Below are 23,794 nucleotides of genomic sequence, written 5' to 3' on the forward strand. Positions count from 1 at the left end.
TTATGCGCTTATGTGCTGTAAAATATTCACTTCATCTTCTTACGTATACCTCAATAATAGAAAACCTTCTATGAGCATTTTCAATAGCCAACCCCGTTTTAAAAAGGCAAAAGTATGAATACACTCGACATAATTTATTGCAGTAATAAAACCTTAAGGAACGTAAATAAGTACAGTTTTCCATACATCATGTTTTGCAATAAGTAAAATGCATTTCTTGGCCCGGGAAGGCGCATGGTAATATAGGACAAATGATCACGCTTCGTTGATTCTATTGGCCCGTTTTAAAAAAGGCAAAAACATGAATGCACATGACTTAATTTATTACAGTAACAAAACAGTCACGAGACAAAGTGAACGCAAATAACTACAGTTTCCCATACATATTATTTTGCAATGAATACAATTCTTTTCTTGGCCCGGGAAGGCGCATAATGGTAATCTACGACCAATGATCATTCATCGTTGATTCTAATGGCCATTTGAGATTTCCATAAGAAACGCGCCGGCAACCATCGCGAGCGGCATTCAACTCCTGAAGTGCTAGACTGCATTGCCACCATGAAGTCGATGAGTGTTATCCACATCCTCGCTCTGTGTTGTACGCCTCTGGTTGGTAAGGCCTTTCCAAAGTTTTTATTTTCCGAACATTTTCATACATTTGACTTTCGTTTTCTCAAATAATGTATGCATCCCGATAGAAGTGAGTAAGCTTGAAGGTAGACCACGTCAGCAAATACTGAAAAATTCTTAGCAGCGTTTTTATACCAACTAACTTCTCTTTTACATGTCTTGCGCAAGAATGTCCAAAATGCCTCGATGAAAACAAGTCATGTTTTGTAAATGCTTGCGAAATGAGCCTCCATGCACAACAAGGCATTTGATTAAAGTTTGACGTATTGCCGTTGTATCAATGACTTTTTTTAAGGCTTAAAGATTGAAGTGTTATCCATCCATGATGATTAACACATCGTTATAATATTTGCAAATATGCCATCATTATAAGTTGTTTAAATAATCCTTCGGTTACATGCGAGTAAAGCTAGAAAGAAACTCTTTTACTGTGTAAATGAGAAAGGGTCTCTGATATTTTAGTTGATTTGACGTAGATGCATGAATTTGAAATGTTAAAAGTACTGTTGTGAAAAATATGCATGCATTCCCTTTCGATTCTTGGATACTGAGTCAAAAATATGCATGCGCAGGGCGATCTATGAAAACACAGACAAATAGAAACAGACTGGCACGGGTATTGTTCAAGGCGTGAAGCGGTTACGTAAGTCATCTATGTTCGTCTCGCCTCAGGTAGCTCTCGATTCGCTTTTCCGAAGAGTGCCGACCATGCACCCTTCGGTAGTATTCGGATTTTAACCAATTTTTAAGCGAAAGTATATATGTTAGGCAAAGTTTGTGTTGTTGTTATCATGTTGTGCTGAGCGGAATCGTCGTGCTGGCGAAAACGGGAAAGTTTTGAGCTTCGGGAAAGTGAGTTTTACCATTTTAAAAATTCCTCTCACATTTTTATGAATATATAATGAGTGTATTTCAACCAAATTTAAAAATCTTCTATCGATACTGTCTGGTTTTACTCAATGGTTTACGGTCGGTCAGTCATATCGTCTATTAAAAGTTGGTCATTGAAATACATGTTTATGAAACTGCGGGCGTGTTATGTTTTGATTGGCGTGAAGCAGTGTTTCTGGCCTGAGAGCTCACACAGTAACTATTGTTGCTACGCGACTGGCAGCACGATGCTATCTCGTCGTACTTTTTGCATAGTCTCGTGCAATTATCAACCACAGACAAAGTCTCCAAAACGTTTAACACCTTTGAAGCTCATTTTAATATGAAAAGGCAGTAGTCTACCGAGACGACCATGGAACAAAAGGCATGCCGCGTTGCTAGTCTGTTTCTATATTTGTCTGTGATGAAAAGTGATACTTTTAGTGGCAATTTTCGTTCGTCTCAAATTTGTCAAAATGTGACGACTTACACTGTCATATTCCCCCAATAAATTTCAGGACTTGAAAAATAGAAAAGGTATAGTAGGCAAGAAACAACAGAATAAAGAAAAAAACATACATTATTCTGTCTGATTGCAATCGATGTTTACTGTCTTCATAATTATAATTAATGCCGTAATGAATCAACTTCTCTCTTACTCATTCATTTCTTCGGCCTTTTTGGTTTGATGAACGGTTACGGATCCGTGAAGTTTTTGTTCCGCCCTACATGCAGTATTGGTACTTGTCACTGAACCGCACCCATACTCTGTGTGAAACTGTACTACCATATTTGTCTCTGTGGTAGAATGCGCCTCCGGAACAGATATTTAGACTCCCAAATTTTTGCACTACTTTTCTGATCTACTACTTGTGAGGCAGAGGGGCTTATTTCAATACTTTTGGAGTACGAAAAAATCACCATCTTAGTTTTTTTTTAAATTCGAAATTGTGTTTTTTCCCATGGTGTTTATTCAGGGATGGCAGTCATAGGTTGGTTGCTTGTGTCATACCAAATTTAGCGTGGTAACTGATAACCCTTGATTTTTATTCCAAATTGGGTAAGAGAATCTTCGAAAGTTTCATTGAGGAAAGTTAGGGCAAAAGTTTAAGTCCCTCACCTTCGAGACGCACTCTACCGTAATAACATCAAACAGTGGTGTGTGGCCAGGTGACCACTGTCACTTGATTTCACTTGATTTCACTTGATGATGGCAGTGAGACAAAACAAGCTTTTACGAATTAAAGTGTTTGACATAATAAGAAAGTGATTATAAATAAGATAGAGGCAATAGACGTTATCAGGTAGTTTTTAGCTGGCTACTAGCGAAAGCAGTGGAGGAGCGCTCGTTGACAGAAAATGCGATAGCATGGAATAAGATGAACTAAAGATACATAATAGGAATCGGCTTGAAGTACTATCAACAATCACTGATAATTGACGGTCTGAAATGTTTCACTTTGCGACAACTTTCGTATGTTTTCATAACTGTTACTGTTAAAAGATTCAAAACAACGAACGCCGTGCACGTTGCACTTGTTAAAAAATTACACACAACGCAGAATCTGGAGGAAAAACATAGTGCTGTAATCGAGATTCAGAAGGCACTGTGTATTTTGTATTGAAATATAATTAGCCCCTACGGTATTTCTACAACGAATTCAAAGCCAACCGTAGACTCTGAGGTGAAATTTATATGAAAAGGCACATCATTGTGCAACTCAAACATCTATTGCACAAAAAAAGACAGTTTTCAAATAAATGGGAAAAGCAAGTTTCAAATTTCAATTAAAAGCTTCAAGAAAAGCGCTTAGTATTGTGATTGACCGAATAAATTTTCTTTTGCAATGAAGTAACATAACATTAGTTAACTCTGTTCTAATTTATAACTTCTAAAATGATAATTTGAACTTCAACGTGTAACTGAAAATAAGGAGAAAATATTCTGGAACTAGCTTTTTTTCTACGCTGTATACTTTACGACCTTCCCCTCGCCTGACCTCAGTTTTTCCCGCACGGAGTCACCAGACGATGTTAAATGTCAGTTTGTATATCCGGTGTCTCATCAGTATTTAGTCTGACAGAATGAAAATAACTGCCCTAGTTTTGCTTCTTCAACTTCGACGACGGATCTATAATCGGCACTGGAGCTCTAAGTTGTTTTCGGAATACGCATATACGTACTGGTGGACGCTGATGACTTTGCGGATGCATGGCCCATAACTAGCTAGGGAAGCGTTCTAACACATGTGTTACTACATCTGTAACAGCCTTGAACTCATGATATAATGTCAGTAATGTCTATTTTCAGAGACCACCATTTTTGTATTTTTTTTAACTCTTTGTATCTTTTTTGTCCTTTTTTCACTTTCCTCCGATCTCTGACTGTGCAGTCATTGTCATTTTTCATAATTGTAGACTCTCTTCTGTGCTCATGCTTTTCTGCTATTGTGAATACGAGGCACCGTATTCGAGAAGGACAGAAGGTGATCCAACTAAAACCGAACAAAAAGAAAAAAAAACACAACTAAAATTCAAACGATGGGAAAATGGCGGGAAAGTTCAGAAAACGGGAATGACTAGTAACTGGCCGCTGCCGTCATGGAAGTACAACTCAATCAAAATATTATTTAAAACATAAGCATTTTGTTTTTGTGGGCTTTTATGACTTGACATTGTCCAAAGTGAATCATGGTGAACCTGTCTTTTTAATCTTTTAATCCCGTAAAATTATCAAATCGGCCAATTTTAAAGACAGATGGAGATACATTTCCTAATCAAAATACAAGCTGGCAAGCTATTTATCTATGATAAATGTGTTTTAATATTTCTTATATTTCTCGATTTGTAAATCATTTTGGTTTTGTCAATAATGAGAAGTGTTTCTGATTTCAGCGCAAGGATAGAGGGCTTGTAAAAACAATGTGTTTCATGAAGTTATCCAGGAGGGGGTCAATATATTATCCGCATTACTTTACAAAAGAAAATAAAAACGAGTAATTCTGTCTAATGCCTCCGATGTGCAGAATCTCAGACATAGAAAACGTACATACTTGATTAAAATAAACACAGTCCCTCTGGACTGTGCAATAAATTATGCATGTGTATTACTGTATAGTGCGCTCAACTGTTTGTCCTTCAATTGATAACAAATCGGATCTATTTTGGTTCATCCCCTGCATAGCGTCACTGGAGCTGGTGGTCCTCCACACGAACGACATTCACTCGCGATACCCGCAGGCTAACAAATATGGCGGAGACTGCAGCGAGGAGGACGCACAGGCGCAGAAATGCTACGGCGGTATTCCGAGAATCGTCACCAAAGTTAAAGAAATAAGAGATCTGAGTGAAAACGTGGTGGTTCTTAACGCTGGGGACAATTACCAGGGAACGCTGTGGTTCTACCACTATAAGGGCAAAGCAGCAGCCCACTTCTCACAGATCATCAACTACGATGCCATGGTATGTGAACTTAGCATTTATCATTTTAATGTGTCTCTCTTTTGTCCGGTGAGGTCATGGTTATAAATGAACGCAATACATTCAATATATCACAGGGGTAAGGAGTTATTTAGGTAGAACGCGGCTCGCTCGGGGACAGATATTCGGGCTCTCAAACAGTTACTGTTCTTTTCTGATCTACCTCTTGTGGGGGTTTAAATTACAGCTCTTGGAGTAAGAAAACATTTAATGTCTTAGTTTTAGGAAATTCGGAAATGTTATATTTCTCCATAGAGTTAACACAGGGATGGCGGCCATTTTGAATTTCAACTATCGGTAAATCTTGAGTAATTTGTATCTCTAGTACCAAAATTTGCATGGTGATCCCCGATTTTTATTCTTGATTTTGAAAGAGAATGGTTGAAATATTCTTTTGTGGAAGTTTGAGCAAAAGTTAAAGTCTTTCACTTTCGAGGCGCATACTACCTTAACACGATCTTTCTTAATCGCGGCAAAAAAGAAACTGTGGTGAGTTATTAGACTCTCTCACAGCGCTCGTTGGCTTATGTGGCATGCAACCGAGCGACGATAAGACACTGGTAGCGTAAGCCTCGGCATCGCCATCGGAGCCAGGCTACACAAGGCACCGTGACAATGAGTAGCAGGCGAGGTAAAATGAGTTATTCGCTCGTCTGGCGCATGAGTGTTGTGTCGTTTAACCCTTTGGATGCTGTAATTTTTCCCACCAAAATTTTAGTGCAACATTTTGCTAATTTTTAAGATAACATTTTTGTGTATTTATTTTGACAGTTTTGGACCAAATGGACATCACATTTCATGGGCTATAACTTTTTATCAAAATGTTGGCAAAAAATGTACAAAAATATTGATTGTTGTAAATTTTAGAAAGTGATAAAAATTGACTTTGGCGCTCAAAGAGTTAATGTGTTGAAGTCAGAAAATTTTATACCGCCATGAAGTTTCTGTCGCCTTGATGAAAAAAGTTGAACTGTTTTCACAAAATTACGGAAATAGACTGGTGGGGAGTGTTATCTTTGCGTTACATTTTTTCTCTGGTTGTAGTAAGTATCATTGGTTTCACACTTCAGATAGTTCGCGCCTCGAAAGTGAAAGACTTAACCTTTTACTCAAATTTTCTTCGAGGAAACTTTAACCATCCTCTTGCCAAATAAAGAATAACCAGATATGAACTGAATATGCTCACGTGTTTTACAACAGGTTCATTAATAGTAGTACGCTTCACAGAACAATAAGATATATGTTATCACTAAATGAAGCAGGTTTTTTTCAACATCGCACAGTACTCTCAGATTTTAATCACTAATTACAAAACTTTATTTAATATGCAAATGAGCTGTTAATTAACTTGACACTGCTCAATGCTTCATGGGACAATTAGATATCCATCAGATCAACATTTGTAGCACGTTTTGCAGTAATTTTGGAGTAGTGTCACTAATTACAAAGTTCATTAAATATGCAAATAATCCCTATATTAACTTGACACTGTTCAATGATTCATAGCAAAATTAAATATTTATCTAATCAATATCTGTAGCACGTTTTACAAAATTTGGTGCCGTAATTTCAGAGCTATATACCTAATTACAAGGTTTATTAAATATGCAAATGAACCCTTCATTAACTTTACACTACTAAATGCTTTACAACACAGTTAGATATCTGTCAGATTAGTATATGCAGCAGTTTTCATCACATTTGATGCAGTTATTTCGGAGTTATATGACTAATTATAAAACTTCATGAAATATGCAAATGAGCTAATTATTAACTTGACACTGTTCAGTGCTTCTCAGTACAATTGGATATTTATCAGATCAACATCTGTAGCAAGTTTCATCAAATTTAATTTAATTTAATTTGGTGAAGTTATATCGGAGTTATATGACTAATTACAAAACTTCATAAAATATGCAAATGACCTATTTATTAACTTGACACTGCCCAATGCTTCTAAGTATAATTAGATATATATCAGATCAATATTTGTTGCAAGTATCATCAAGTTTGGTGCAGTAATTTCAGAGTTATCTCACTAATAACAAAAGTTCATTAAATATGCAAATGAGAAGGTAATTGACATGACACTCACAGCATCATCATAATGTTCTGAGATTGTCATCTGTGAAAAGTTTCATGAAATTTTGTGCAGTATTTCTTGATATATGTCTACATTGTCTTTACCGTCGCCATAGGGAAACCTTTGTACGGAAAAAAACAATATTGCATAACTTCATTAATATGCAAGCCACACTAACCAAAATCTAATCAGTTCTTGCAAGTAGCATATGGAACCTCTCTACCAAATCTGATATGAATCCATTCAGGCGTTTTTGAGTTATCGTGTAAACAGACAGACAGACACACACACACACACACACACTAACACACACACACACACACACACACACGGACAGACAGACAGACATCGCTATGACAATAGCCCACGTGTTTACACACGTGAGCTAAAAATCAGGGGTTGGCATGCAATTCAATTTGCTGATATTTGAAATTCAAAACTTGATGGCTGCGATCCTGTGTTAACTCTATAATGTAAAATAAAAATTTCGATTTTCGACTACAGTTTGTCAATGAAATATTTTGTTTCACCAAGAGCTTTGAACTGAACTCCCACAAGTGGTAGAGCAGAAAAATATTGAAAAAAATTAATAGTTGGAATATCCGTAAAAGGTAAGGTAAAAATACAGCAAATGCTACGTCTGTTTAGCCATGAATATCACTACTTTTCAGGCACTCGGCAACCACGAGTTTGACAACGACATCGATGGCCTGGTTCCATTCCTAGAAAACGTCACATTCCCTGTGTTGAGCTGTAATATCGACGCCACCTACGAACCGACCCTGCAAGGTCTCTTCTCGAAATCAACCACCGTCACACTGCCTGGCGGCGATGTCGTCGGTATTATTGGTTACACCACGGCAGATACGCCAGATTTAGCTGCAACAGGTAATTATTTAATTCGCTCTCTTGAAAAATAAGTATTAAGAGTTTGAATTGATAATGCATTCGAACGTGATCTGCAAGCATTCAATGTGAGAGTGTTTTGTAGGCGCCAAGCTTCGATACCCTCTTTTCCGTTTGGTACCTTAATTTCTGAGCTCTTGTCACATTCTACCGCTGGTGGCGCTGTACTCGCGACTTGGGCCTAAGCAACGTCATCGGGTGTCGTCATCGGGGAGCGTTCAGTTATTACGGTCGGGGTGGGTCGACAAGAAATCCAGGAAGGGGGGGGGGGTTCACCTCAATTTGAAAACTGCAACTGCAAAGGCGGGGGGGGGGGGGGTCATGTATTTTTCAAACAGCACAGAGGGGGGGAGGGTCATTTGATTTTCATAAGTATCCATCCCCTCAAAAAGCGGTTTCTGTGTTCAAAAATATTGTGGGAAATAAAAATGATTCACTGCATGATTTCATTCTCTGAATCCATTTAACTAAATCTGTCACATGAACATCTTGGCAACTCTATACAGGCTTGTCTTCTTGTAAATCGAGCTAGCTGAGGGCAATGAACAGTTCCTATTACTTACATATTAGAATCTTTTTCGTCGATGAGCTGCTCAAGTTCCTCCGCTGTTTGAAAGGAAAATCGGTTTACAGAGAGGCTCGTCGCTCACCCCCGGCGGGCGCATATCACGTTCTGGTCACCCGCTATTGTTTGAAAGCTGCAGACGACACTACGGTCACGTGACAGGGCACTTTTCGAAATTTGGTTAAAACTATTTCCTTAGGGAAATAGCTTTTCAAAAAATACCAAATACTCTCTTACGTCACTTTTGTCGATTCAGTGGGGACGAGCATTTCTTTCACGTGACGTATTCTGGCGAATCGCGACACGGAATGAGCATGTGGCGTGTTTATATATATATATATATATATATATATATATATATATATATATATATATATATATATATATATATATATATATATATATATATATATATATATATATATATATATATATATATAATCATCATCATCAATACTGATATATTGTCACTGTCTTCTTTGCTCCGTACACCGTAATTTTATTCGGAAAAGTCAGTACAAACCATGGTGACATGTACCTCCAGATAAAAATGTACCTCGAACTTGACGCTTAGCAAATCGATCTATTCCCTTTGGGTTAACATACACTGATACATCTGTTAATTATTCTCTACGAACAGGTGCACTCCTATTCAACTCGGAGATCGAATCCATCCGTGAAGAGGTTGAAAAGTTTCAAGCACAAGGGGTGAACAAAATCATTGCCGTAGGGCATGCTGGGATTAATGTGGACCAGCAGATAGCCGATGAAGTGGACGGCATAGACATCGTCGTCGGAGGCCATACTAATACGTTCCTGTATAAGGGTAAGTCAATATGAGATTTTTACCAAAATGGGACTGTGTCTTTACGTTAATACGCGCCTTGCAACAAAAAGTTCGAATTTTTGCCCTAGCTACCACAAGGAAACTTTGACTATCTTTCATAACCAAGAATTGAGTCATTTGTCATTGCAAAGTAGAATGAAAGACTCAGCCATTTATGGATCTCCACAAACTCCAACCAGGAATTAATTGCTCCAAGTCTGTGGGCATGTAACTGTCAAGCAGAATAAGTTGAAGGAATAAACTTCAGCAGACTGTCGCGTTAGGGACCGTTCAGATTTTACGGCCGGGGGGGCGGCAAAATCCAGGGGGTCATCGTAATTTTGGAATCCGCAAAGGGGGGGGGGTCATTGTTTTTCACTGGTAGGAAAGGGGGGTCAAAACATTTTCAAAAACATAAAACCTACAATAAAGTTCAATTTATGCCATGGCCATGATCGACCCTCTTTACCGGTGGGCCGCCTTGGTCGGCCCACTACAATAAATTGACTTTATGTAATTGCCCATGATCCTCTTAACGGGTAGATGCCTTTGGCGGCCCACTCCATTTAGGTTTACTTCATACAATGGCCATGATCGACCCTCTTTACCGGCGGGCCACCTAAGGCGGCCCTCTACAAAAAATTAACTTAATATAATGGCCCATTACCCTCTTAACAGCCGCCAACCTTTGACGGCCAACTCCAATAAAGTTGACTTTACGTAATGGCCCATGACCCTCTTAACCGGAGGGCTGCCTTTGGCAAACCACTCCAATAAAGTTCACTTTATACAATGTCCATGGACATAAGTTGTCTATGGAAATGAAGTTAAAAATTGCCTTACAGTCGTCCTAATTAACAGACGTTTCAATGGTTGTGGCTGGGAAGTTTGTGCACCGGCATCTCTGCTACACGAATAAAGTGCGCCGCGTACCGGAGTTCAAATCCAAACCGTGCGGGTAACATATGGGTTTTGGTTATTTTTCAGCCGTGGGGGGGGGGGGGGGGTCATCAATTTCTTTTGTACAAAGGGGGGGGGGTCATCTTTTTTCACGAAAAATGCAGGGGGTCTACATTTTTTTGAACACCGGCGACAAGATTTTGCCGCCCCCAGGCCGTAAAAACTGAACGGTCCCTTAATGGTATGCTGTGGATTGAGGAGGTGAACGCCAATAATTGCTGCCTGGAAAGGCCAAGCGACTGCCAGTGGGGCCAGTTTAGTTCCAATCAAAACAACGACTGAAGACTCAGTGTAGGTTGCCGCAGTGAACTCAACGAAATAAATTACCGCCCACAACTGATACCACAGTCTTCCAATACATGCTGAATGAAGTCTTTTATCCCAATTTCAATAGCTATCAAGCCAAGTATAACAACAAGAATTGCTACACCCTCTCCAGAAGCCGTATAGATGATCTTCTTACCCAGCATGATGTCAATACAGTCGTTGTTTGGGTTGAAGTCGGGAGGGGGAGGGGGAGTCCGACCCATATGTGATTGAATATATGACTGAATATTTCTAAGTGTAAAGATGATGAGAATTGGAGGATTAAATTACCTAAACCCGATATTTTGAATTTAAAATGGCTAATATATCAAGTGTTACTGTAGCTATATGGGAAAACGACATTTTCCGATTTTCACAAAAGCATGACCGTTACAACTTCATTGTTTCAAAAGTCTTTAAAAGGGCTTCACATTAGGATCGGACCAAAATAATATTGGAAAAAATTCTTTGTCCAAAAGCTGCAGCTATGATCCCGCCGGAGCTTGTCTACCTCAATATCCCCGCTCCGTGGAATTTCATACAATTTTCGGCGCATTATTCCCAGTTAATTTATGTTTACTGCCAGGCTTAACGTGAAGAAGTGGTTGCCATGCCGACGTCATCGATCACCACGTCTTTGGTGTTTGATATTCAAAGTGTCTGCTGCCTTCGAGCATATCGGTGGAGGGGGGTCATTGGAGATCACGACATGGCACAGATACGCTGCGATGAGAGGCAACACCCATACTTACAAACTGGGGAGTTTGCTGGTACACCAATCTGTGTCACTGATTCAAATTCAAAAAGATTTCTGTAAAATGATAACATTCTGCTCAATTAAAATGGATCACATCTGCTTAATTATGTACCATTAGTCGCAAAGTCTGTTACTTGCTTTCTATACTTGAGCCGCCGATATAGTTTTAATTTATTCGGTTGGAAACCACGAATATTTATTTTGCTGGGAATACGGAGTGTTACTTTTGAGGTATACGAGCAGCCACCGTGTGAACTCGGGACATTCTTTGTCTCAGCTTAGAGTATATTGAGAACATCTTGCATTACTTGGGAAGGGCAACATCAACTTCTCAGAAGGGTGGTTGTTGAGAATTTGAGACCTTTTGATCGGGTAGGTACAATCAAATTCATGACTGAATGCTGTTTTTGAGTTATTGTTTTAAAACGTAGAATCAGTGAAGCGATTCGGTGTCGTAGTTAAATGCGTAGAATCGGTGTGAAGCGATTCGGTGTCGTACTTAAGGTAGTATGCGCCTCGAAAGTGAAAGACTTAAACTTTTGCTAAAACTTTCCTAAATGAAACTTTCAACCATTCTCTTACCAAATCAAAAATAAAAATCAGGGGTCACAGTGCAAACTTTGGAACTAGTGAAATAAATTACTTTACATTTTGCGATATTTAAAATTCAAAATGGCCGCCATCCCTGTGTTAACTCTATGAAGAAAAATAAAATTTGCGATTTTCGAAAAAGTAAGCCGGTGAAATGTTTTTGTATACCAAGACCTTTAAAATGAATCCCAACAAGTGGTATATCAGAAATGAATTGTAAAAGTTTGAGAGTCAGAATATCTGTCACCGAGGCACGATCTACCTTAACTGAATACAATCATTACAAGGGGTATCTATTGTAGGAAGGCAGACTTCGAGATCACGCCATCTTAATCAATACCTGGGTACACAGAGTTGAAATATTAGTTGCGATCTCGTGATGCTTTTATTAAACTGGCATAAAGTCTGCGTAAGCGAATTCGTCAAAATCCCGCAGAATTCTGATTAAACCGGATTTTGTTGTCTTGCTGATCACAACTTGACCCACCGAATGTGGTCTACACAATATTGTACGGGTATTCGCAAGCGGGATATGGATTCTCACATACCTTACAGCTTGTTTTTTCAACCTATGCACCTAATGACTGTTGCTTTTTCTGTGCAAAAAAAACCCAAAAAAATAACAAAACTCAAACACCAAAAAGCAAATAAAAACAATAAAGATCAATCGAAAATTTATTTTTATCAACATTTTAACAAAGCCAAAAATTACCGTCCTGGAGGATATGCACCCATATCATTTTAGATTCATGAGTGTAAAGGCAGTTTTAACCAAGTAAACGGGGAATTTAGAGCTTTAACATATTCTTGTATTTGTACAGTTCACTTTTAACAATAAACACTCGTTGTTTGGGTTGAAGTCGGGGGGGGGGGTGGGTCCGACCCATATGTGATTGAATATATGACTGAATATTTCTAAGTGTAAAGACGATGAGAATTAGGGAATCAAATTACCTAAACTCGACATTTTGAATTTAAAATGGCTAATATATCAAGTGCAACGATAACTATATGGAAAACGTTTTTCAATTTTCACAAAAACATGACCGTGAGAACTTCATAGTTTAAAAAGTCTTCAAATAGACTTCAATAAGGATCGGACCAGATTAATTTTGGAAATATCTCTTTGTCCAAAAGCTGCAGCTATGATCCCTCCAGAGCTTGTCTACCTCAATATCCCCACTGTTTGGAATTTCATACAATTTTCAGCGCATTATTCCCAGTTAATTTATGGTTACTGCCAGGCTTAACGTGAAGAAGTGGTTGCCATGCCGACGTCATCAATCACCACGTCTTTGGTGTTTGATATTCAAAGTGTCTACTGCCTTCGAGCATATCGGTGGAGGGCTATTGATTGTGCTAGGGGGTCACTGGAGATCACGACATGGCACAGAAACGCTGCGATGAGAGGCAACACCCATACTTACAAACTGGGGAGTTTGCCGGTACACCAATCTGAGTCACTGATTCAAATTCAAAAAGATTTCTGTACAATGATAACATTCTGCTCAATTAAAATGCATCACATCTGCTTAATTCTGTACCATTAGTCGCAAAGTCTATTACTTGCTTTCTGTACTTGAGCCGCCGACATAATTTTAATTTATTCCTTGGGAAACCACGATTATTTATTTTCGCTCGGAATACTGATTGTTGCTTTAGAGGTATACGAGCAACCACTGTGTGAACTCGGGACATCCTTTGTCTCAGCTCAGAGTATTGAGAAACATTTTGCATTACTTGGGAAGAGCAGCATCAATTCTTAGAAGGGTGGTTGTTGAGAATTTTAGACCTTTTGATCGGGTAGGTATAATCAAATTCATGACTGAATGCTGTTTTCGAGCTATTGTTTAAAACGTAGAATAAATGAAGCGATTCGGTGTCGTAGTTAAGGTAGTACGCGCTTAGAAAGTGAAAGACTTAAACTTTTGCTCAAACTTTCCAAAATGAAACTTTCAACCACTCGCTTATCTAATCAACAATAAAATTCAGGGGACAACGTGCAAATCTTGGAACTAGCGGAACAAAATACCCAACATTTTGCGATATTTAAAATTCAAAGTGGCCGCCATCCCTGTGTTAACTCTATGAAGGAAAATAAAATTTCCGATTTTCGAAAAGCTAAGCCGGTGAAAAGTTTCTGTATACCAAGACCTTTAAAATGAACCCCCACAAGTGGTAAAAAGAAAAGAATTGTAAAAGTTTGAGAGAGTCCGAATATCTGTCCCCGAGGCACGATCTACCTTAACTGAATACAATCAATACGAGGGGTATCTGTTGTAGAAAGGCACGGACTTCGAGATCACTCCATCTTAATCAATACCTGGGTACGTACCATAAGGAAGCTCAGAGACAAAGTTGAAATATTAATTGTTATCTCGTGATGCTTTTAAACTGGCATAAAGTCTTCGTAAGCGTATAATTCGCCAAAATCCTGCGGATTACTGATTAAACCATTTTTTGGTCTTGCTGATCACAACTTGACACACCGAATGTGGTCCACACAATATTGTACGGGTATTCGCATGCGGGATATAGATTCTCACGTACCTTACAGCTTTTTTTCCCTATGCATCTTAATCAAGACTGTTACTTTATCTCTGCAAAAAAACTCAAACACTAAAAACCAAATATAAACAATAAATATCAATCGAAAATATATTTTTATCGACATTTTAACAAAGCCAGAAATTACCATCCTGAAGGATATGCACCGGTTTTAGATATATGAGTGTAAAGGCCGTTTTAAAGAAGTAAACGGGAAATTTAAAGCTTAAACATATTCTTGTATTTGTAGAGTTCACAATTAACAAAATGGAAGTTTATCTTATTTACGAAATATGGTGTTATTCTCAAGAGACAAACAGCCGATAGAGGCTATCCTGTTCATGCTGAAAGTAAAAATTACTAACACACAAATACTAAGTATTTGTTATATAGGGAATATGACAGGGGGAGCTAGTCGGAGAAGAACCTACAGCAATCGAGGTGTTAATATGTTATAAATATTTCTCACTGCAAACATTTTTGTGTGAAGCCACATACAATCTACAGGTTCGTCTTACAGGATTTGTGCAACTCTAACTTTTATTCTAGAATCTACAGCTATCTGGAGTTGCTCATACCGCGGCTGCTCACACCTGTTACTGTACATATTGTGTATATATGTCATCGCAGTCATAAAAATCTTACTTGTTCCGCCCAACCTGTAATTTTAAAACTAGGTGATCCACCATCCAATGAGGAACCGTATGATGAGTATCCCATCGTCCGCCACCCATCAACTGACAGTACTAAAAACGTATTGGTTGTGCAAGACTATGCATATGGTAAATACCTCGGCTACCTGAAGGTGAACTTCGATGATGCTGGTGACGTCACTTCCTGGTCAGGAAATCCAATTCTCTTGGACAAAGATGTCGCACAAGGTACGAGGAACTGACTTATAGTTGTAGCATTGTAAATCTTTATAAGTTTTAGGGTAATAACGTAACGGCCTGTGGAAATTTTTTTTATTTTAGGGACTAATCTGTGTGTCTTGAGTCACTCAGCAGGCGGCAGAAGTTGCAACTGAAAAATGACCTGAGGGCAGCGCTGCCCTCAGGGGAGTTCTGAAAGGCGTAAACAAGTGCACAACATCCAATGACGTCACTGAGGAACTGTATGTCTGCCCTGAGGGCAGCTCAGATATTGCTGCCCTCAGGGCAGATTGGCAGATAGGATAGGAAATGTATGTCTGCCCTGAGGGCAGCTCTGATATATTGCTGCCCTCAGGACAGAATGGCAGATTGGATAGGAAATGTCTGTCTGCCCCGAGGGCAGCTCTAATATATTGCTGCCCTCAGGGCAGATCGGTAGATGTATACTGTGCAATGCTTTATCGATCGGAAATGTATGTCTGTCCTGAGGGCAGCTCAAATATATTGCTGCTCCCAGGGCAGATTGGTAGATATACACTATGCAATGGTGTAAGGATAGGAAATGTATGTCTCCCCTGGGGGCAGCTCAGACATTACTGCCCTCAGGGTAGACATAAATTTCCTATCCTTAAAGTTTTGCAAAGTGTATATCTACCGATTTGCCCTAAGGGCAGCAATATATCAGAGTTGCCCTCAGGGCAGACATACATATGCTATCCTTACAGAATTACATAGTGTATATCTATCAATCTGCCCTGAGAGCAGCAATATCTCAGAACTGCCCTCAGGGCAGACATACATTTCCTATCCGTACAGAATTACATAGTGTATATCTACCAATCTGCCCTGAGAGCAGCAATATCTCAGAACTGCCCTCAGGGCAGACATACATTTCCTATCCGTACAGAATTACATAGTGTATATCTACCAATCTGCCCTGAGAGCAGCAATATATCACAGCTGCCCTCAGGGCAGACATACATTTCCATGCTCACACATCATTGCATGATTGTATATCTATCAATCTGCCCTGAGAGCAGCAATATCTCAGAACTGCCCTCAGGGCAGACATACATTTCCTATCCGTACAGAATTACATAGTGTATATCTACCAATCTGCCCTGAGAGCAGCAATATATCACAGCTGCCCTCAGGGCAGACATACATTTCCATGCTCACACATCATTGCATGATTGTATATCTATCAATCTGCCCTGGGGGCAGCAATAATTTAGAGCTGCCCTCAGGGCAGACATACATTTCCTATCCTTGCAGCATTGCATAGTGCATATCTACCAATCTACCTTGAGGGTAGCAATATATCAAACCTTCCCTCAGGGCAGACGTACATTTCCTATCCTATCTACCAATCTGCCCTCAGGGCAGCGATATATCAGAGCAGTCCTGAGGGCATCCTATCTGCGAATTCTATCTGGCAACCCGTCCTGAGGGCAGCAATATATCTGAGCTGCCCTCAGGGCAGACACAGTTCCTCAGTGACGTCATTGAATGTTGTGCACGTTTACTCTGCTCTGAGCTGCCTCAGGACAGCACTGCCCTCAGGTCATTTTTCAGTTGCAACTTCTGCCGCCTGCGAGTGACTCATAGACACGACGCCCTCTATGAGCTGCAGAGAAGCACATTGTTTTGGAGTTAGGCGTTTTAAATAAAATTCTTTGTTTGCCGTCCGCGTACCGGTAGGTTTTCAGAGACATTTTAAGAAAACAAACACAATGTTTAACACTGTCATAAATAAAAATATTGTGTTTTTGTCTGTGTTTGTTTTTTTTCCCTGGCTGGCTGGTAGGTTTTTCAAAAATCCAAGGACGGCAAACAAATAATTTTCTTTAAATGGCCTTACAAACAAAACAAGAGACGTAGAAGTTATCTCCACGATGCAAAATTATTAGAAACACTTGAAATTGAAACAGATAAAAGCAACCATTTAAACAATCACAAACAAGCAAACAAACAAATAAACAAACAAATAAACAAACAAACAAACAAAACAACTGCTGTCTCACGTTATCGCTGATTCAATTTGTCCCGGAAAGGCCTTGTCGGATTAATATGTACATGTCCCTTTTGCCGTCAAATTATAGACAACGAAACTCTAAAGCAAATAAAAGAATGGGAAATACCAGTGAAAGCATTGGATTACGAAACAATCGGCAAGACTCGGGTTTACTTGGACGGCAGTCGACCGGCGTGCCGCTTACAGGAGTGCAATATCGGCAACGTCATCACTGACGCCATGGTCCATCAGAACATGAAACACCCGGATGAAATGAAGTGGAGTGACGTCAGCATTGCCGTCATGAACAGCGGTGGGATACGAAGCTCCATTGACGGTCCAAGTATGTTTTTATTTGTCAGTCAACAGTTCACACTGAACTTTCCAAGCCTTGCTACATAGATATAGTTCCTCGACGTTGACGATATCGAGCATTATCAACACTAGTCCAATAATTATTCAACCACTTGTTGTAATTTTGATCACGTGTCGAGGTAATGACGTTCTCTTTTGAACGCGAGCTATTTTTACAACAAGAACTCCTCATAGAAAACGGAGTGACGACAATATTTTGAACTCATCATATTCAATCTACATAACGTTTCATGATCAACGAACGTATTCATGCGCCGTCGTAACAAACGGTTTGTACAGATCAAAAAATCCATCAATGAAAGGCAAATAGGGCAACTATTTCAAACCCGATCGTTTCCTGGCAGCTGTATGAGGGTGGTTGAACTTTGGTTTCCCCTTGGCGATCAGCGAATACTTTTCCCATCCACCATCGGGGTTATAGGTTAGGCAATTATAAATGTCCGATTTGTAATACTGCCACAAAGCTACGATGAGCGGATGAGCAATCGTTATAAAATGCAAAATGGTCTTCCTTGTTTCTGGAAAGTGAACGAGCCAAAGGAAAAGTAATAGATTGATGATATCCATCTGTCCAACTTTCCAGAAACCATCAGCGTAGGCGATGTAATGAGCGTACTGCCTTACCAAGAAACTCACGATTTGGTTGAAATATACGGATCGACTCTCATCAAGATGTTGGAGAATTCCGTGACAATGTATGAACCGGAAGACCCGCACGGCCGCTTCATTCAAGTCTCGGGTATGTCAAGGTGTCAATTAATGACATACAAATATTGAAATTTTAGCATTATTTTCTATTCGAAGAACAGAAGTTAACAGGTCTAAAGTATGAGCAAACATAGAGATATTTCATTACTTTCTTTGAAGAAATCTGTCTTCAGTTTTCGAAATGCGAGTTACCGATCCAATGGCGTCTTGTTCTTCAATGCCTATCTCCACTACGCAACAGCATTTTAATTCCTAATACCTTCATTCAATTTTGCAAATAAAAATCTCTATGGTTCGCAGTGCCACTTTCAACTACAATATACCAGGCTAAAAACTACTCCGAATTGGCCTGTTGTTAAAGTAACATTATCGAACTTTGTTCTGCTTGTTTCAAATTTACATTGTCAAAAACCAGCGACGTCTTTTGAATTCCGCAGGGCTAAGGGTCGTGTTTGACCTGAACAAACCAGAAGGAGAGCGAGTCGTCAAGGCGTTGGCGAAATGTACAAACTGCTCTGTTCCGGAATTTCACCCTGTCCAATCCGACACTGTCTACACAGTCGTCTTACCGACTTTCATGGCTGGTGGCGGAGATGGGTACGATATGCTGGTTGATGAAAGGCTTTCATATCACATTCCAGGTAAGTCATACAGATTGAAAGAACGGCCATACCAAATTATCCTGCTCCGACAATGGTGGAGATTGCTGTGTAATGAGGGTTGGGATGTAGCATAGACAGTAGAAGGGAGACCCCTCTCTTGTCTATGGTTATAAGCTTTCCAGCTGAGTTCAAAGAAAGTGCAATAATTTTGATCTACGCATGCCAACACGCATGACAGAGTGATCAATGATTAGGAAAGGCATGAGCTTCGAAAACCCGGCAAAATGTTGACAGGGGTTGTTGAAGTTTCACACACTCTCCCCCATTTATCTGGGTTACCATCTATTATGACTTTGGTTTACATTCCACTGAAGATATACACTGAATACGAGGGTATAATTGCTGACATAACATTTTGTAAAGTCGGGGATTGAAAACAACAACCGATCGCTATAATAGGTTTCACGAACAAGACCGCAGATAACTGGCGACCCTCCCAATTCTCCGTGTCTCAAATATTAAAATAGCATCCGCAACGCCGCAAGTTCGCTTGATATCATTTGTCTGCGCAAGCGCATCTAATTTTTTGTTTCGATCTCCCCGCCAGGTGATTTGGATACCGATGTTGTGATAGAATACATCGGGACGGAATCGCCTATCAAGACCGGTCTGGAGGGACGGATCATGTTTATCGATCTAGAACCAGAAGAACCGTGTGTTTCCGTAAAGCAGCATCCCCTAGACTGAATAAACATCGTACGTTCGACATAAGAAATGGCGTATCTACCCATTGGTAAAACATAAAATGAATTTGATGCACGTGCAAGTATATATTTAATAACAAGCTGGGGCACGGATAATTTAGGTTTGCTAGAGGGCGCCCGTTCCTATGCAATACAACTGTTAGTTAATTAAAATTTTCCTTTGCAAATTAAAAAAAAATCAGTCACAAGATATCATGGCTACTGTTGTAATTTTTCTAGTAGACATTTGTGATTTCCTAGTCTCGATTTAATTCTGCAATTTTAGCTAGAATGCTGAAACCACACGAATGGCTTCATTTATTTGAAAATATAGAATTATGTCTCAAATAATTGATAAGGTTTCTGTCTGTGTCTTGTTATCACACAAAACAGACTGCAAAGATGTGTGCATTTTACTTTGTATAATGTCTTTGAAGTTACGAGAACTTACCATCGACATGAAGACAACCGACAGGAAACGGATAATTTGATTTTATTCATCGACCGACTGAAATGCTGTCAATCAGATAAGATACCTTCAATAATAAGATACCTTCAATTCGATACCAAAGTGCAATTCAGTACTGAAATTTACACTTTATATCTTTATTCATCTGTTACTGCAATATTGGCTTTTTGCTCTAAATTAAATAATATTTAAGCAAAACAACTTACATGATGCTATAGTCGTTTATTTGTAACATATTTTTTGAAAGTGTTGTGCACATGTTTGGTGGTGAAATGAGATGGGAGCATTTCTCGCATTGTTCAATGTTCAGGATTGTGTAATTAAAGTAACCACCAGCGACGTTGATATAAAACTCTTAAAGGTAGTTCTCAGTTTGGTTGGAATTTTAATGGATTCCTCACATTGGAAGTTTTGTGATGGCACTGATGCATAGCTGGCTTTGAATATATTCATGCCAAGTTCAAGTATGATGCGGTAAACATCAGGCCAAAGATTTTGGTATGCACTCAGCCATGCAGTTGTTGCGTTCGTAGTTAAGGGAATACGAGTTGAGCAACCAGTCTGGATCGTAATGCTTTCAGTAACTGAAGCTGACACGAAGATGTTGATTGTCTGCATCATTTTAGATCTTTATTTCGAGATGGCAAACGTGGCCTTCCAGATCTCGAGTTCTAAGTATCAATGTACATTCTCCACAAAGTTATCCTTTTCTAAACTTACATAACGACTAAATTATCGTCGATATACAATGGTCATCACAAGGAAATGTCCCACCAGTCTTTGATTCTTTCTTGAGATTAAACAAGATTACACCATGGTATATACTGTTCTCGATTGTTCTCATTGAAATCTTTACCAATAATTAAACGTGCGACGCTATCTCCTATCTCCTTCTCGTACAATTTTGAACCAACCTCCATACGCCTTGGCCAAGGGAAGGGCGCGTCGAGATAAATTTCCACAGAGGAGGGCGTTACACATCATGATAGAAAATATAGCAGCTTCTTTTTCAGAAATTATAGTCACAAAAAATTAAACCTGTGAATACACAGCAAAGTACACAGCGATATGTTTTCTGCAATGTGTAGAAACTTAAGCCACAAAGTTAGCACGGGTCTTTATAGACTATACTGACGCTGACGTTTCCGCTGTTTTTGCGGAGGTGAACTTTTCGAAGTCTTTGGAGATATACTATAAGAAATATTAAAATACACTGTGTGGTGCTGCGAAATGATGTGTATTTGTAGCAAGCCTAGATAGGAGGTTTGCGATTAATTAGAAAGGTAGATATGAACCACTTTCTTGATTAATTTGATTATCTATTTCGCCATCAGAATGGAGTTTTGACTGATACGCTTTTCTGTAGCCCTTGTCAATGATGAGCTATCTATTCCGCACCGTTGATTTTTGCAAATCATGACGCGAGTACAGATTGACCCACAAACTTTGCAACTCTAGTACTGCTCAAACACAATAGCTCTCCGTGATTATTCAACAAAAAGGTGGCCGTGCTTAAATGTCATGCCCTACCGTGTTCTGCTCTACAATAAAGCTACACTATTGCCCCGTCTTCTGCTGATCGACACAATAAATTACCTTTAAACAGGGCAAAAGATCTTAAAACTTCCTCTGAAATATAATTCGAGGACAATGCCGTTGTACGATAACTCTAATGTTTCAGTAACATACAAAATGTGGTATTTTCTTCGGAGTAAAATACTAACAGGAGCAAGACTTTGAAAGAGTTATTATTACAATCCTTGATGACGGACTTGGTCGATTCAATTCAGGCGCTTAACACTTGTATAATTGTGTTGGCCATATTTGAATTGCAGCGCAAAAATTATTTGGTTGTTAAAATCTAAGCTGTGCTTTCTTCACCGATGTTTGAAAAATGTTGTGTGGTCACACTTCGTTCAGCACTTGTGTGTAAGTTGCATTTAATATGAAAACCACCTATAAAAAGAAATGCAAAAAGAACAGATTGTTTAATGATATTGTAAAATTTGTCAATCAGAAGGAGCATTAAAAATTTCTCATGATTCATTGATAGTCGTACTAGAGCGTAATATTAAAATGTTCAGGTTCTCGCCGCCCGCTATTAATTTCCTATTAATTTTATCGGCTTTGTTGGCAGTGGAAGGCCGTTTGGTTTTTTATAGCCCGACAGTTGTTAAAAGATATTCTAGTTTTTTTTACAGAAGTTGTATTTCCTGATGAAATCAGAAGCAACATGAAATGACTGGATATCGCCACTGAGGAACAAATAAGTTTAAAGAAAACCCTTGAGATAGAACGCACCTCGGGGACAGACAATCGGACTCTCCAATGTCTACTATTTCTTTCTGATCTACCACTTGTGGGGGCTCACTTTAAAGCTCTTTGCGTAAGAAAAACTTTCACCGGTTTAGTTTTTCGAAAATCTAAAATTTAATTTACCCATTGAGGTAACACAGGAATGGCGGCCATTTTGAAATTCATATATTGCAAAATGTTGGGTAATTTGTTTCGCTAGTTCCAAACTTTGAACGGTGACCCCTCAATTTTTATTGTTGATTCGTTAAGAGTACGGTTGAAAGTTTCATTCAGGAAAGTTTGAGCAAAAGTTTAAGTCTTTCACTCTCGAGGTGCCGACTGACTTAGCATATGAACCATAAGTACCAGTGTATTCAAATGTTTGTCGTGGTAAATTTAGCTCCATCGTTCTGAGCAAGTGGTTTGATATGAGGCGAGAATCATATCAAATCAGTTTTAAATGTCATTCAAAGATTATAGATAAGCTTGAATGTATCATTAGTATAGATATTTTGAATCTCAAATTTTTACACTATATTGCTGACCGCCAGTGTATTAATCAATTTGAAGCTCCTGGAGTGAGTAAACTTTCAACCTCTAGTCTTATTTTTTAGAAAATCAAAAATCTAATTTTCCTCCATAGAGTTAGCACAGGGAGGGTAACCATTTTGAATTTCAAATATCAGTAGGTTTAATTTGTTTCCATAGTACCAAAATGCGTACAATACTCCCCAATTTTAGTCTTGATTTCTAAAGATAATGGTTGACAGTTTCCTAGAGGAAAACTTGAGCAAAAGCTGTAAGTCTTTCAACTTCTCTACCTTAAATGTAGGCCTACTTCATTCAGTAACATAACATGTGAATAACATAAAAGTAGGTCAGCCATGTCTGTTTCTGAATAATAGGCGTCCTTAGTTCTTTGATCAGGATGCCTTCATACCCGGTCTGCTAATGACTTGAACATTGGCCTTTTCTCAGCTGATATCATAGCTCATTTCAGCCAGATATTTATTTTACCAATTTACGCATTTGTTCAGTGATAACATTCATTTCTTCACATTATGTGATCATCTTTTATCAAGTTTGTTCAATGAACCAACATTCTCATTATTATTCGGCACTGTCCTAATTTTAATCCACATTAATCTAATCCAGATTGTTCAAGGTAATCTTTCAACCTTCTCTCACGTGC

General features: G+C 38.9%; 1 protein-coding gene across 1 annotated transcript; it reads left to right on the top strand.

Annotated features, from left to right (window-relative positions):
• Positions 1-487: 487 nt before the first annotated feature.
• Positions 488-20,510, top strand: LOC139142318 (snake venom 5'-nucleotidase-like). The gene is made up of 9 exons (XM_070712226.1): positions 488-616; positions 4,688-4,965; positions 7,738-7,954; positions 9,178-9,363; positions 15,202-15,405; positions 17,499-17,753; positions 18,369-18,524; positions 18,931-19,134; positions 19,703-20,510. Exons 1-9 carry the CDS (start codon positions 562-564, stop codon positions 19,840-19,842), a joined length of 1,695 nt encoding a protein of 564 aa, XP_070568327.1. The 5' UTR covers positions 488-561; the 3' UTR covers positions 19,843-20,510.
• The last annotated feature ends 3,284 nt before the right edge of the window (positions 20,511-23,794 follow it).

This window comes from Ptychodera flava, chromosome 10, assembly GCF_041260155.1.
Source record: "Ptychodera flava strain L36383 chromosome 10, AS_Pfla_20210202, whole genome shotgun sequence".
Taxonomy (NCBI): Eukaryota; Metazoa; Hemichordata; class Enteropneusta; family Ptychoderidae; genus Ptychodera; species Ptychodera flava.